Source organism: Sminthopsis crassicaudata, chromosome 3 (assembly GCF_048593235.1).
Source record: "Sminthopsis crassicaudata isolate SCR6 chromosome 3, ASM4859323v1, whole genome shotgun sequence".
Taxonomy (NCBI): Eukaryota; Metazoa; Chordata; class Mammalia; order Dasyuromorphia; family Dasyuridae; genus Sminthopsis; species Sminthopsis crassicaudata.
Genome location: NC_133619.1, coordinates 5,646,005 through 5,658,807, shown reverse-complemented (window position 1 = coordinate 5,658,807; position 12,803 = coordinate 5,646,005). Strand labels below are relative to the sequence as shown.

Sequence of the window (12,803 nt, the reverse complement as noted above, 5' to 3'; positions counted from 1 at the left end):
GGGCCCTCCCCACACACGGCCTCCGGGCGCTGCCGAAGCCGCGGCGCCCGCCGGAGGGAGCCCCGAGGGCGCCGCGTCCCGCCCGCCTCCGCCCGCCTCCGCCCGCTGGCCGCACTTACTGCTCAGGTTGAGCAGCGAGTCGAACACCTTGCACTGGATCTGGCCCGTGCTCTGGTACACGCACGACATCCAGAGGCCCTCGTAGATGGCCTGGGCCGTGACGATGCTGTCCCCCGCGTACGAGGAGATCTTCCACTGCGGCATGGCGGTGCTCACGATGCTGCCGATCCAGCCCAGGAAGGCCAGGATGAAGCCCAGCAGCTGCAGCCCCGCGTTGGCCATGCTGGCGGCCGCCGGCCTCCCCGCCTCGCTCGCTCGCGGCCGCTGAAGTGCTGCTGCCCCGCAGCCGCGGGCTCCCTCCCCGTCGGGCCGGAGGAAAGGCGGCGGGGCTGGGGAAGGGGCGCGGGCTCCGGGCTCCGGCGGCTGCCTCGGAGGGAGGGCTCCCGAGCGGGCTGCGGAGGCGCCCCGGGGCCGGGGGCTGCCGGGGCGGGGGGCGCTCCTGCGGGGCTGCTGCGCTGGGAAGCGGCCGCCGCGGGCTCCGAGGGCACCTGCACTGACGCGCCTCCCCCGCGCGGCCCCAGATTTAAGCGGGCCCCGCCCCCCGCCCTGCCCGAGCGCTTTCCTGTGCACTCCCTGCGCTGACCTGTCTCCTCCGACTGGGGGAAAGTGAGCTCGGCGGGGAGAGAGGGACAGGGCGAGTCACCTGCCCCCCCTCCCCCGGCGGCCACGTAGCCCCACAAGTATGCTCCTGCCACTCGCGGAAAGCTCCCGCCGCGGCCCCGCCCGGGACGCCCGGGGCCCCCGACCTTACTTCCTGAAAGGGCTTCGCAAACGGGCCCTCCTCGCGCCCCCCCCCCCCCCATCTTCCCTCCAGCCCTGGATCCGGAGCCCTGACTCCTCTAACCCCCTCCCCCAGCTTAGCCCCTCTAGCCTCTTCTCCCCCGACCTCCTAGCGCCCCAGTCCCCTTCGTTCCTTCTCCTTTTCCCCCTTCCTCCATCCCCTTTTTTCCTTTCCCCCATCCCTTTTTTCCTCTTCCCCCATCCCTTTTTTCCCTCCCCCCAGCCTCCTTTCCCTTCCCATCTCTTTGCTCCCCAGCCCCTTGCTCCCAGCCCCCTTATCCCTCAGCCCCCTTGCCCTTGGCATCAGCATCTCCCGCCACGCCCTCCTCCCCCGGGTCCCTTTCCCCTCCTACTCCCCTTCCCCAGCCTCCCTGACCCCCTCCCCCGCCCGGCTTTTCCTGGGGGTGGGGGTGGGGAGGGATCCTGAGGTTGGCTAGGTCTCCCCCTATACAAAACCCGGGAAGGAGAAGCAAATCCCTGTGCCGAGTGGGAGATGGGAGGCGCCCGTCCCGAGCCGGGGAAAGATCCGGTCCGGGCCGGTCAGTGAAGGAGTCCCAGCCCCTGGCTCGGCTCGCAAATCCTCCGGAGTCCCCGCACTGAGATTCGTCGGCCGGCGGCGGCGGAAGGAGGAGGCCCCGAGGTTTGCGGGGCTCCAGTCGAGGCTCCTTCACTTCACAAGCCCTGGAGCTGAAGGGAAAGGCCCGAAGCCAGCCGGGAAAGTGCTTGGTCTGGTGCTCTGAGAGCTAGTTTGAACTCCAGCTCTTCTTCTATCTTGTGGGACTTGAGGCACGGCCCCTCCGTTCTGTGGGCCTCGGTTTCCACGTTTGTCAAACGAGGAAATTTGCCTAGCTGGCTGGGGGGGGCGAGACAAGTCTAAATCTGGAATTCTATGCCCTGGTGCCTCCATCTCTAGGGGCCCCTTCAAGCATGAGTCCTACAAACCCGTTGTGGGAGGCTGGGGAATTGTGGGAGAGCCAGGCGACCTCGGCCCACCGCAGCTTTCCTGCCCCAGCCGTCAGGAAGCTGTGTCCTCCCAGAGCCGCGTGCCTCTGGGCTCGGGCACCTTCCCTGTGCCGCTTTAATTCCAGCCTTGAGCCAGTCTGTGATTCCAAGCTACTCAACCCAACAAGCATTTACCCAGTGCCTGCTACACCCCTGGCAGCCCGTGCCCTCACACAGCTTAAGAAAAATTGGGAGAATCCAGCAAGCAGCCATCGATGTCCCATCCCATCAGAACCGGCAGAAATGGACCTTCTAGAATGGGGAATTGCATCCATCAGAAGCTAAAGTCCCTGGGAGAAATAAGGCAGCGGCTACTGGGCCGGGTCCTCCGGATGCAGAGCAGGGGAGGCATAAGCAGAAAATGGAGAAACTCTGAAGTCTTTCTGGCTAATTCAGTGCTGGTGGTGACCACCATCGGACTACTCTCTCTGGTTCTTCTGGTTTAGATTACTGACTCTTTGAGGGGCCAGAAATCAAACACGTGGGGGCTCTAGGGAGATGCTGGGATGGGGTGAAGCAGGAGCCCTCAAAGAAGCAACTTTTTCCCTGTACCTGCAGATTTCCCCAATGCTTATATCCATCACTAGTGCGCCACGGAAGCCAGAAGGACGTGGACCAGAAGGTGGCACCGGGACAAGTGGGCACCACATAATAGAAACGATCTGAAGGCTCTAAAACAGTCCCAAAGGGAAGAAGAGGGAACACTGAATGTTGTGCTTAAGCTACAGAGCTGGAGTCTTGTCTTGGCCAATATTCACCTGATATTTGAGGAAATAGGTCCAGGAAGAGGAGGTGAATAGTTAGTCAGCCACAGAGGCAGAGAAGGGAGAGATAAAATGGTTAGGACTGTGGATGAGGAAGCCAATGGTGGAGAGGAAGGACAGCTCCTCAGACCAGTCCTGTGATAACTCAATGATGGCCTCCATGGAAGGGAGAACATCCTAACTCCCCCATACCTTCTCCTCCTGCCTGATTTTCATTTTCTTCCAAGGGAAGGAATCCATCTTTTATATATTTTTTTATTCCCCACCCCCCAGGACCTAGTGCAGTGCTCCAGACAAAAAGTGACTAACTTGTGTGTGTTTTAGTTTCATTTCCACAATCATTAAGCTCGTAATATTGGGAGGCTCTGATGCTGGATGTTGAAGGTGCAAAAAAATGGTAACTGTCAAGGATCTAAGGAGGGAAGAAGGACAGGGAAGATGGATGCATCCTCGGCGGGGAAAAGCATGCTACTATATTTCCATCTTGTGTCATCTTACCAATTTTCTCAGTATTAATACTGAAACCTCAGAGTTGTTTAGTTTTGCTTTTGTCTCATTAGTGATTTGGACCATTCCCTCATAGCCCATCCAATCAGCCATCTATGTGCCCAGAACTCTTTACACATTAATAGGATTTGGGGAAAGAATGAGATCACTGGGATCCCAGAGCTCTTGAAAGAGAATTTTTTTTGTTTAAATATATAAGAAAATGGGGCAGCTAGGTGGCGCAGTGGATAGAGCACCAGCCTTGAGTTCAGGAGGACCTGAGTTCAAATCTGGTCTCAAACACTTAACACTTCCTAGCTGAGTGACCCTGGGCAAGTCACTTCACCCCAGCCTCAAAAAAAAAAAAAAAAAAAAAAAAAAAAATATATATATATATATATATATATATATATATATATATACATACATATGAAAATTATCATGAATCTGCTTCTGGTTCAACCAAAAGAATGATGGACTAGTTTTATTTTAAATTGTTGGCTGGATAAGACTGATGGTCAAAAGCTTTTGGATAATGGGAGGAAAGGGAGATTACCATGAGGTTTGGGCTCTCATAGTGCATCTTCTCCTGCAAGGTGGGGCAGGAGAGAGGGTGATTTCCTTGTGATTTAATAGAAAAACCACCATTTATTATCCCCAAGTCAATGTTGCTCAATTATAACAAAGAAGGAACCCTGAAGTCAGTTTTGACCATGGTGAGTAATAGGTTTTGTAAGTTCCCAGAGAAGCTGAAAGTTCTTCTAGATACAGTCAGACTAAAGTACAGAAAATGTCTACAACTGACTTTTCCTTGACCTTCCTGTTCAGCAACCCTGGTCCAAAAGGAAATGAAGTCAATTTGTCATAACTAAAAATTACCTTGATTTTTTTTTCTGTATATACTCTGTGACCCCAAAGAGACCAAAAATTCCAGCAAGGCAAGGAATGTTTTGTCTCTCCATATTCTCTATGTCAATCACAGTATGACACCTAGTAGGAACTTAACAAAGGTTTGCTGAATGAATAATTCGATCTGTTTTTCTTGAATCTATGTGAATGCTTTGTGATTCCTGCTGCTATTTCTACCCAACTTTTTCAAGATTTTGATAATAAAACACTGTAAAAAGGCGTTATGAATAAGAATCATGTTCATTGGCCTATAATTTCAAAGAAACACCCTCTAAAAATGTCTCCATGTCTCCAGCATCACTTTCTAGAATGGCTTCTATGAGATTGTGCCTGCAAAATGCTCCAGAGAATGGAGAAATGGTAGCCCTGGATGGAAATGACATTGTCCAGTCCAGGCTCCCATTGTGGTTACTCAGTCATATCTGACTCTTCCTGACCCTGTTTTGGATTTTCTTGGGAAAAGATAGTGATGTGGTTTGCTGTTTCCTTCCTCGGCTCATTTTACGGGTGAGGAACCTAAGAAAACAGTTAAGTGACTTGCTCAGGGTCATCTAGCTTGTAAGTATTTGAGACTCATTTGGAAATATGAGTCCTCCTAACTTTAGGACTGGCGCTGAATCCACTGCACCCCCGGCTGCCCAATCTTCTGTTACAGATGCAAAAAGAAGCTGGCAGAGAAGCTAAGAAAAGCTTTCCTATAACCACACAATAAAATCTGAGGCAACACCCCAAATCTAATAATGCAGTGTTCTCGTTCTTGTTCTTGTTCTTGTTTTTCCTCCTCTCCACTACATGTTTGCTGAAGAAATGAGATGTTTATTCATTTAGACATCTTCTTTCCCATCAACCTTTGTGCTTTTTTGATTGATTTTACTTCTTCTCTATCCCCCTCCACTTCTCATCTCTGGAAATCTCCTCCTGATTCCTTATACCTCATCACTCCAGGATGGAGCCATCAACTCTTCCAGTGAATGAGAGAAGACAAAACAGACATTGCCTTAGGATGCACTAATTTTCTTGAATTCTCTGATTTGTTCATTGAGCCTCCAAAGAAGTAACCCTTGAACCCCAACTTTTTACTTTCTTTTATGCATTTTCTTCTGTTATTAAGTTGTAAGCTCCTGGAGGCAAAACTGCCAAAACTGTTGTTGTTGTCATCATCATTTTGATGGTCTTCTTCTTATTCCTCTTCCTCCTCTTTCTCTTCTTCTTCCTCCTCTTCTTTTCTTCTTTTTTCTTTTTCTTCTTTCTACTTCTTCTCCTTGTTCTCTTTCTCCCCCTTCTCCTCTTCTTTCTTCTTATCCTTCTCTTTTTCCTTCTCCTTTTCCTCCTCCTGTTCCTCTTTTTCCTCCTCCTTTTCCTTCTATATTTATATGCTTAGCACTTAGTACAGTGTCTGGCACAGTGTAGGTGTTTACTGTATGTTTGTTGATATTGCTTAATTCACTCCACAACCATTAACTGCCACTATGGTCTTGGCATTTTGCTAGGTTCTGGAAACCAAAAGACAAAAACAACCAGTTTTGGCCAACTGGGAGCTGGCATTATAATGGGGGTGGGGAAAACCATGCCCACTGATGAGTAAATGCCAAAGGAATACAAAGCAACTTTAGCAAAGGGGGAGCCTAACCACTGAGACTATGGGAGCTGCCCAGGTTCATGGAGGAGGAAGTTAAGATGTGTACATTGAGGCTTGGAAGGAAACTAGGGAGATGAAGAAGAGGGAGGAGGGAGGAGGAGGAAGGAGGCCATTCAGGCATAAAGGAGAGCCTTTAGAAAGTCACAAAGCTCCAAAGGGAACATTATATAAAAATAAAACAAAAAAAGAGATTCGTTTGTATGGAAGAGCTAGACTTTGTGAAGGGCAGCAATGTGTATCAAACTTGAATGGGCAGGAGGACACTAGGTTGTGAAAGGCCTTAATTTCAAACAGAGGAATTGTATGCTGTCCTAGCAGAAACAGTTTGCAACTTCTGAGCAAAAAGCATGCAGAGTTAGATTTGTTTTTTAAGAATGTTTCTTTGAAAGCTAGGAAAAAGATGAATTGGATGGAATGGATGGAGGGGATTGATGGATGGAGTAGATGGAGGGGATGGAGTGGATGGAGGGGATGGAGTAAGTGGAGGGGATGGATTGGATAGATGTATGGATGGAGGAGATGGAATGGATGGAGTGGATTGATGGATGGAGTGGATGGAAGGGATGGAGTGGATAGCTTTCTGATTTCTTTACCTGTCACTGTGCTTAGGCATAATGCTTCTATTCTATGTAAATAGGTTCTGTCCAGGAAGCCTGGGAAGAAAAATCTCCAAGCTTCTGTATCACAGCTTGCATCGGAAGAGATACTTATAAGGATGTAAAGAAACTATATTTAAAGCAGGAAAGTCTATAGGAAAGCATACATGTGTGTACACAAACCAATTTTTTTCTCAAAAATCACAGTGTAAGAAAAAACAAAGATATATTCAACAATCAGAGATTGATTAATCTGGAAACAAAGTACAATGTTGCTCAAGAAGCAAAGAAGCCAAAGTTTAAAAAAAAATAAAATAAACAGAGCCTAAACACAGTAGTTGCACAATGTTCCTTGCATCATAGATTAAATCATTAGATCTAAAATATGGTGACCTTTTTTTTTCTCTCTAGCACACATACACAGATATGCAGTGTTCTCTCTCTCTCTCTCTCTCTCTCTCTCTCTCTCTCTCTCTCTCTTCCTCTTTTTTTCTGACTCTCTTTCTGCCTCTTTTTCTGTCTCTCCAAATTAAAAAAAAAAAAAGAAAAAGTTAGCCAGGTGCTGCAGTGCAAAGAGCACCTGACCTGTCATCATAAAGACCAATTTTCCTGAGTTCAAATCTGGCCTTAGACATTTACTGGCCACATGACTGGACAAATATCACTTAATGCTCCTTGCCTCAGTTTCCTTTTCTGTAAAATGGCAAAGCCTTGCAGCATCTTTGCCAAGAAAACTCCAAATGGGGTCACAAAGAGTTGGACATGATTGACAGATGACTGAACATACAGTATACATGCACATGCACGTGTGCATATATTATTCTAGATAAATAGATTATATTATACATTTCCTATAGTGTCAATTATAGGAATCACGATCTCATATTTAGTTCTTCCATATGCATTCTCTTCTAGCAGGTTTGCACCCCCGTGTCAAATGTTTATGACGTGTTAGGAAAAAAGTATCTGTTGACTTTGGAGCAGTCATAATTTGGTCAAGGTAATGGAGAGACAAGCAAACCTTTGCACCCACAAGACCCACTGTGATATGTGGGCAGCCCTTGAGCCTCTTCGAGAGCTATTAGGAAGGGTGAGATGAGGACTTTCTCAGCATTAAATTAGCCAAGGAAAAGCTGTTTCAGTTAATGAAATTTTCAGTTTTCAAACTCCAGGAAGCCACAGTCCTAGATTAGAAGGCTGCAAAATCGAGAATTCATTTCAACTCCATTTTTAAGATTTAGTCGTGCTACATAGCAGGCGTACTTTCCCACACCATGTGAGTCCTTTACCTTTCACCTAAAGCACAGGAAAAAAGTTGCCTAAAGGCTCGCCTCCACCCTTTACTCAGGATCTGCAGCTATTCAGCTGTGTCTCACTTCATGGCCCAATTCTTTTGGGTTTTCTTGGCAAAGATGATGGAGTGGTTGACATTTCCCTTTCCAGCTCTTTTTACAGTTGATGAAATCGAGGCAAAAAGGGTTAAGTCATAGCTAGTAAGTGTCTGAGGCTAGATTTGAACTCAGGAAATTGAGTCTGCCTAATTCCAAGACCAGTGTCCTCTCTGCTGTCTCAGCTAGTTACCATTTACTCAGATCTCCCTGAATTATTTGAGTCTCAATTCTATTATTTTAATTTGTGTCTCTACCCTGATATTGTCTATCCTTAAAGCCTCCCCCCACTATCCACTTGACCCAAAGTCTAGTTGAACTACGATTATGCCTACTGTATGCAGCCGAATCCAGTCATCTGAGGATTGTTCCCAATTTCTAAATAGCAAAGAGCTGAAGAGACTCTCCTCCAGCCCCCTTAAAATTTCTGCCTGTAAGAATTGCCTTACTTTTGTCAGGGGGAGCCCAAATGATGTACCATCAGACCAGTTAGACCATCAGACCATATAAGAAAGATTTCAAAGACCCTGTCTAACTCCCTCAAGATCTTTGGTCATGGAAAGGAGCCATTGACCCAGTTTATCAGATATTACAAGCCTTATGAATTGTTCCTGCTTTTCTCCATTTACCTCAATTTTCAAATGTATCTGGGATCAGAATCTAGCCCGCTCCCTTTATTTTACAGATTAAGAAATACATTACCAAAGGTTGAAGAAGCACAAGGTATCTGAGTTGGGATTTGAATTCAGATCTCTAGATCCAGATTTGAAATCTGATATTCTTTCCTGTAGGACTATGGGAGAGGCACAGGTCCAATGCAGTGCGTCAGAATCTGGAAGCTAACTTCTGTTCTTGAGATTGTTGTCTAGAGCTGACTGCTTCACCTTTCTGGCGGCCCCGGACCCCTTCCACAGTCATTCTGGTGAAGCCTCTGGGCTTCTTCGTTCTTGAGATCATGCTTTTTAGTGCATAAAAGGCATTCCATAGGATTATGAAAGAAACCCATTTTATTTGAAGCACTTATCAATACATATGCATGCATATATACATATATAATAGTTATATATACATATATAATAGTTTTATATATAATAGTTATATATATAAATATATAATAGTTTTGTATATATAATAGTTATATATACATATATATAATAGTTTTATATATAATAGTTATATATATAAACATATATAATAGTTTTGTATATATAATAGTTATATATACATATATATAATAGTTTTTTATATAATAGTTATATATATAATAGTTATATATACATATATATATATATATAATAGTTTTATATACATATATAATAGTTTTATATACATATATATAATAGTTTTATATATAATAGTTATATATACATATATATAATAGTTATATATAATATATAAGTTTTATATATACATATAAAATAGTTTTATATATAATAGTTACATATACATATATAATATATGTTTTATATACATATATAATAGTTTATATATATAATAGTTATATATAATAGTTTCATATATATAATAATTACACACACACACACACACACACACACACACACACACACACATATATATATATATATAAAGTCCATGGATCTCAGGTTCAGGACTCCTGCTCTTAAAAAGCAATTCAAAAGTTAGAAATCCTTTTTATTGTTCAGTTATTTCTATCATGTTCTGACTCTTGACAAATATAAAGAGTGTTTGCCATTCCTTCTCCAGCTCATTTTACAAATAAGGAAACTAAGGCAAACCGGGTTAAGTGATTTCCACAAGGTAACACAAGGATCAAGGTACCGAGGCCAGATTTTGAAATTTGTTCTTGCTGAATTCAGGGCTAGTGTGCTATATCCACTGTGCCACCCAAATAGACAGGAAGCCAGCCCTTGATTGCAAAAAGCTGCCAATTTATCATTGCTGGAGAAAGCACATATGAGAGATTTAGCTGCAGGGCAGAGAAAAAGATCCCAAGGATCCTAAAGGAAGACTGGAAAGCCTAGAGTAGAGCAGTTCACTAAAAGTGAAAGTGAGGAATGAGCCCAGGGGCAGAGAGAAAGGGATTCTGGGCAGCGGCATTGTTCCAAGGAGATTTGGCAGCAATGTTGGGGGGCAGCCTGAGGCAGGGAAAGCAAGAGAGTGCTCCCACTTGTGCTGAACTTGGGCTGAAGCTTCAAAGCCTCTTCTGTGGCGCCTGGATCACCTTAGGGGAGTGAAAGGGGCTCTCAATATGTGTATGCGTCTCCTTCACCTGAATATAAACTCCTTGAAGGAAGAGACTTTATACATTTTATTTCTGTATCCCTACTGCCTGGTACTAGATGGTAAGGAGCCTAGAGTGCCAGTTCTGGTGCCAGGGAGATTCATCTTCCCGAGTTCAAATCCAGCCTTAGATACTAGCTGGGCAAGTCACTTAACCCTCAGTTGCCTCAGTTTCTTCATCTGTAAAATGCACGAGAGGAGGAAATAACAACCCCCTCCTATACCTCTGCCAAGAAAACCCCAAAATGGGGTCACGAAGAGCCAGACAAGTGAAACAGCCGAGCACTAAAGTCCCCAGTGCCACATACAGTGCCTGAAAATAGCCAAAATGTAGTAAATGCTTGTGAATTTTTTTGTTCGATTTCTTTTCAATGAAAAAAAAATTCCTCATTTGACATTTTACCTTCTAATAACAGAAGCAGCAGAGATTAGGCAACCACTGCCTGAAAGTCGTGAGCCACCTAATGTCCATCTGGCAGAGTGCAGAGCACAACCTTTCTGGGCTATTTCTTCTGCCCAGTGGGCAGCCCCCAGTGGGTAGGCTCCCTGAGGGCAGAGGCTCACTGCTTGGACTTGGCCCAGTGGTGATGCGGCCCATACCCAGAGTGCCTTAGATGGAATCTCTCCACGTGGACAGGAGTGCTGGGAGGACAGGAGGGAGGAGGTTTTTGTTTTTTTTGTTTTTTTTTTTTTTTGCTTAGATTCCATGATCTGGAAGTGCCTTGTGAAGCATGTGTGGGCAATCTGTCACTGGGGCCAGTGGGCTCAATGCGTGTTGGAGAAGAGGAAGGCTCTTGGATTGCCTTTAGGGGCCTCCCAAAGGCTCTGCAGCTGGTGACTCTATCACAGTATCCAGTGAAAGATGGTGCTCAAAGAGGCCTTGGTCCAGGCTGGACTCAGTCCCTCCGCCCCCAGAGGACATCTGAAACAGCTTGGCTCTGGGACCAGGAGTCAGGGCACCCGGCTGCATTTGTATTTCAGCACCGTGCCTGGCACAGCGCGGTCAGATAGCTGTTGCTCGATGAGTTAAAGTGGAGCCATGTGAGTCAGTGTGAAACCCTGAGATGTTCCTCTAAACAAGGGCCTTCCTGAGGATTCTGGGAAAGGAAGATGGGAGGAATTTGCTTCCTTTCCCATTCAAAGATAATAAGGATGACCTCACCACTTGTTGCAGTGTGAAAAGTTCTCCCAGAGATCTGGAACGACGTTCATCAGGACTTGGAGATATGATACTGAGAGTGGGAGACTCACTCAGTGGGCACGCCTTCCGTGGATGCAGAGGGCAGCCCATCGACAAGCAAGTGGACAAACTTGGGCAGCTGCTCTGACCAAAACCTGTATCCCTCTGGCATCCTCCTTCAACTCAGGCAGTTAGTCTGTGTATGTCTCACACATGCACTCACACACACACATATACTCACACACACGCGCACACACACACACATACAAGTCACACACACACATATACATTCACACACACTCACATGCTCAAAGCCTTTCTAGCTAGTGCTTCCTAGTGGAGACCATGTTCCCCAGTGGTAGCTTTTGAAATCCAACTTCTGGGCTCTGATGAGGACTCAATGGAAGCCTTTAGTGAGAGATGGCACATACCAGGGCTTGGCTTGGCAAGGAGCCTGGCATGGAGGCGGGGCTTCGTTATGTCACTGGAGCTGACTAGATCCAGATAGTGCCATGGGTCTGGCATCTCCTTGATTTGGCAGGTCCTTTTAACAATGGAGACTGAGATCCATCCCTCCCTGCCCATTCTTTCCTCCCAGAAGCACACCATGAGGACTGCATTCAATGTACTAACAATCCTTCAATTTATTCAATGAAAGGATGTTCAATGTTGCAGTAATTAGGCTTTCTTCCTGTCATTTGCCTCTAGTGTCATTTGCCTCTAGCCCAGCCCATTATTAATTAACAAATCAATAAGTATTTATTAAATGTCTCATATGTATCATGTGCTATGCCAGATATTGGGCATATACATTACTTTTAATAATAAGAGAGAGAGAGAGAGAGAGAGAGAGAGAGAGAGAGAGAGAGAGAGAGAGAGAGAGAGAGAGAGAGAAGGAGAAGGAGAAGGAGAAGGAGAAGGAGAAGGAGAAGGAGAAGGAGAAGGAGAAGGAGAAGGAGAAGGAGAAGGAGAAGGAGAAGGAGAAGGAGAAGGAGAAGGAGAAGGAGAAGGAGAAGGAGAAGGAGAAGGAGAAGGAGAAGGAGAAGGAGAAGGAGAAGGAGAAGGAGAAGGAGAAGGAGAAGGAGAAGGAGAAGGAGAAGGAGAAGGAGAAGGAGAAGGAGAAGGAGAAGAAGAAGAAGAAGAAGAAGAAGAAGAAGAAGAAGAAGAAGAAGAAGAAGAAGAAGAAGAAGAAGAAGAAGAAGAAAGAAGAAGAGGAGGAGGAGGAGGAGGAGGAGGAGGAGGAGAAGGAGAAGGAGAAGGAGAAGGAGAAGGAGAAGGAGAAGGAGAAGGAGAAGGAGAAGGAGAAGGAGAAGGAGAAGGAGAAGGAGAAGGAGAAGGAGAAGGAGAAGGAGAAGGAGAAGGAGAAGGAGAAGGAGAAGGAGAAGGAGAAGGAGAAGGAGAAGGAGAAGGAGAAGGAGAAGGAGAAGGAGAAGGAGAAGGAGAAGAAGAAGAAGAAGAAGAAGAAGAAGAAGAAGAAGAAGAAGAAGAAGAAGAAGAAGAAGAAGAAGAAGAAGAAGAAGAAGAAGAAGAAGAAGAAGAAAGAAGAAAGAGAGAGGAGGAGGAGGAGGAGGAGGAGGAGGAGGAGGAGGAGGAGGAGGAGGAGGAGGAGAGAGGAGGGAAAGAGAGAAGAAATTTTGGAATGGGAGACCAGCATTGTTTGCAGTATCAGGAAAGTTT

The 12,803-nt window shown here is 45.9% G+C and overlaps 1 protein-coding gene across 1 annotated transcript in view; it reads right to left on the bottom strand.

Moving 5' to 3' along the window:
• CLDN1 (claudin 1) overlaps window positions 1-625 on the bottom strand; it is a 23,531-nt gene extending 22,906 nt beyond the window's left edge. The window contains exon 1 of the mRNA XM_074297876.1: window positions 120-625. Within this exon, the coding sequence (XP_074153977.1) occupies window positions 120-342 (223 nt within the window). The 5' untranslated portion in view covers window positions 343-625. The remainder of the gene's footprint in view (window positions 1-119) is intronic.
• Window positions 626-12,803: the final 12,178 nt, after the last annotated feature.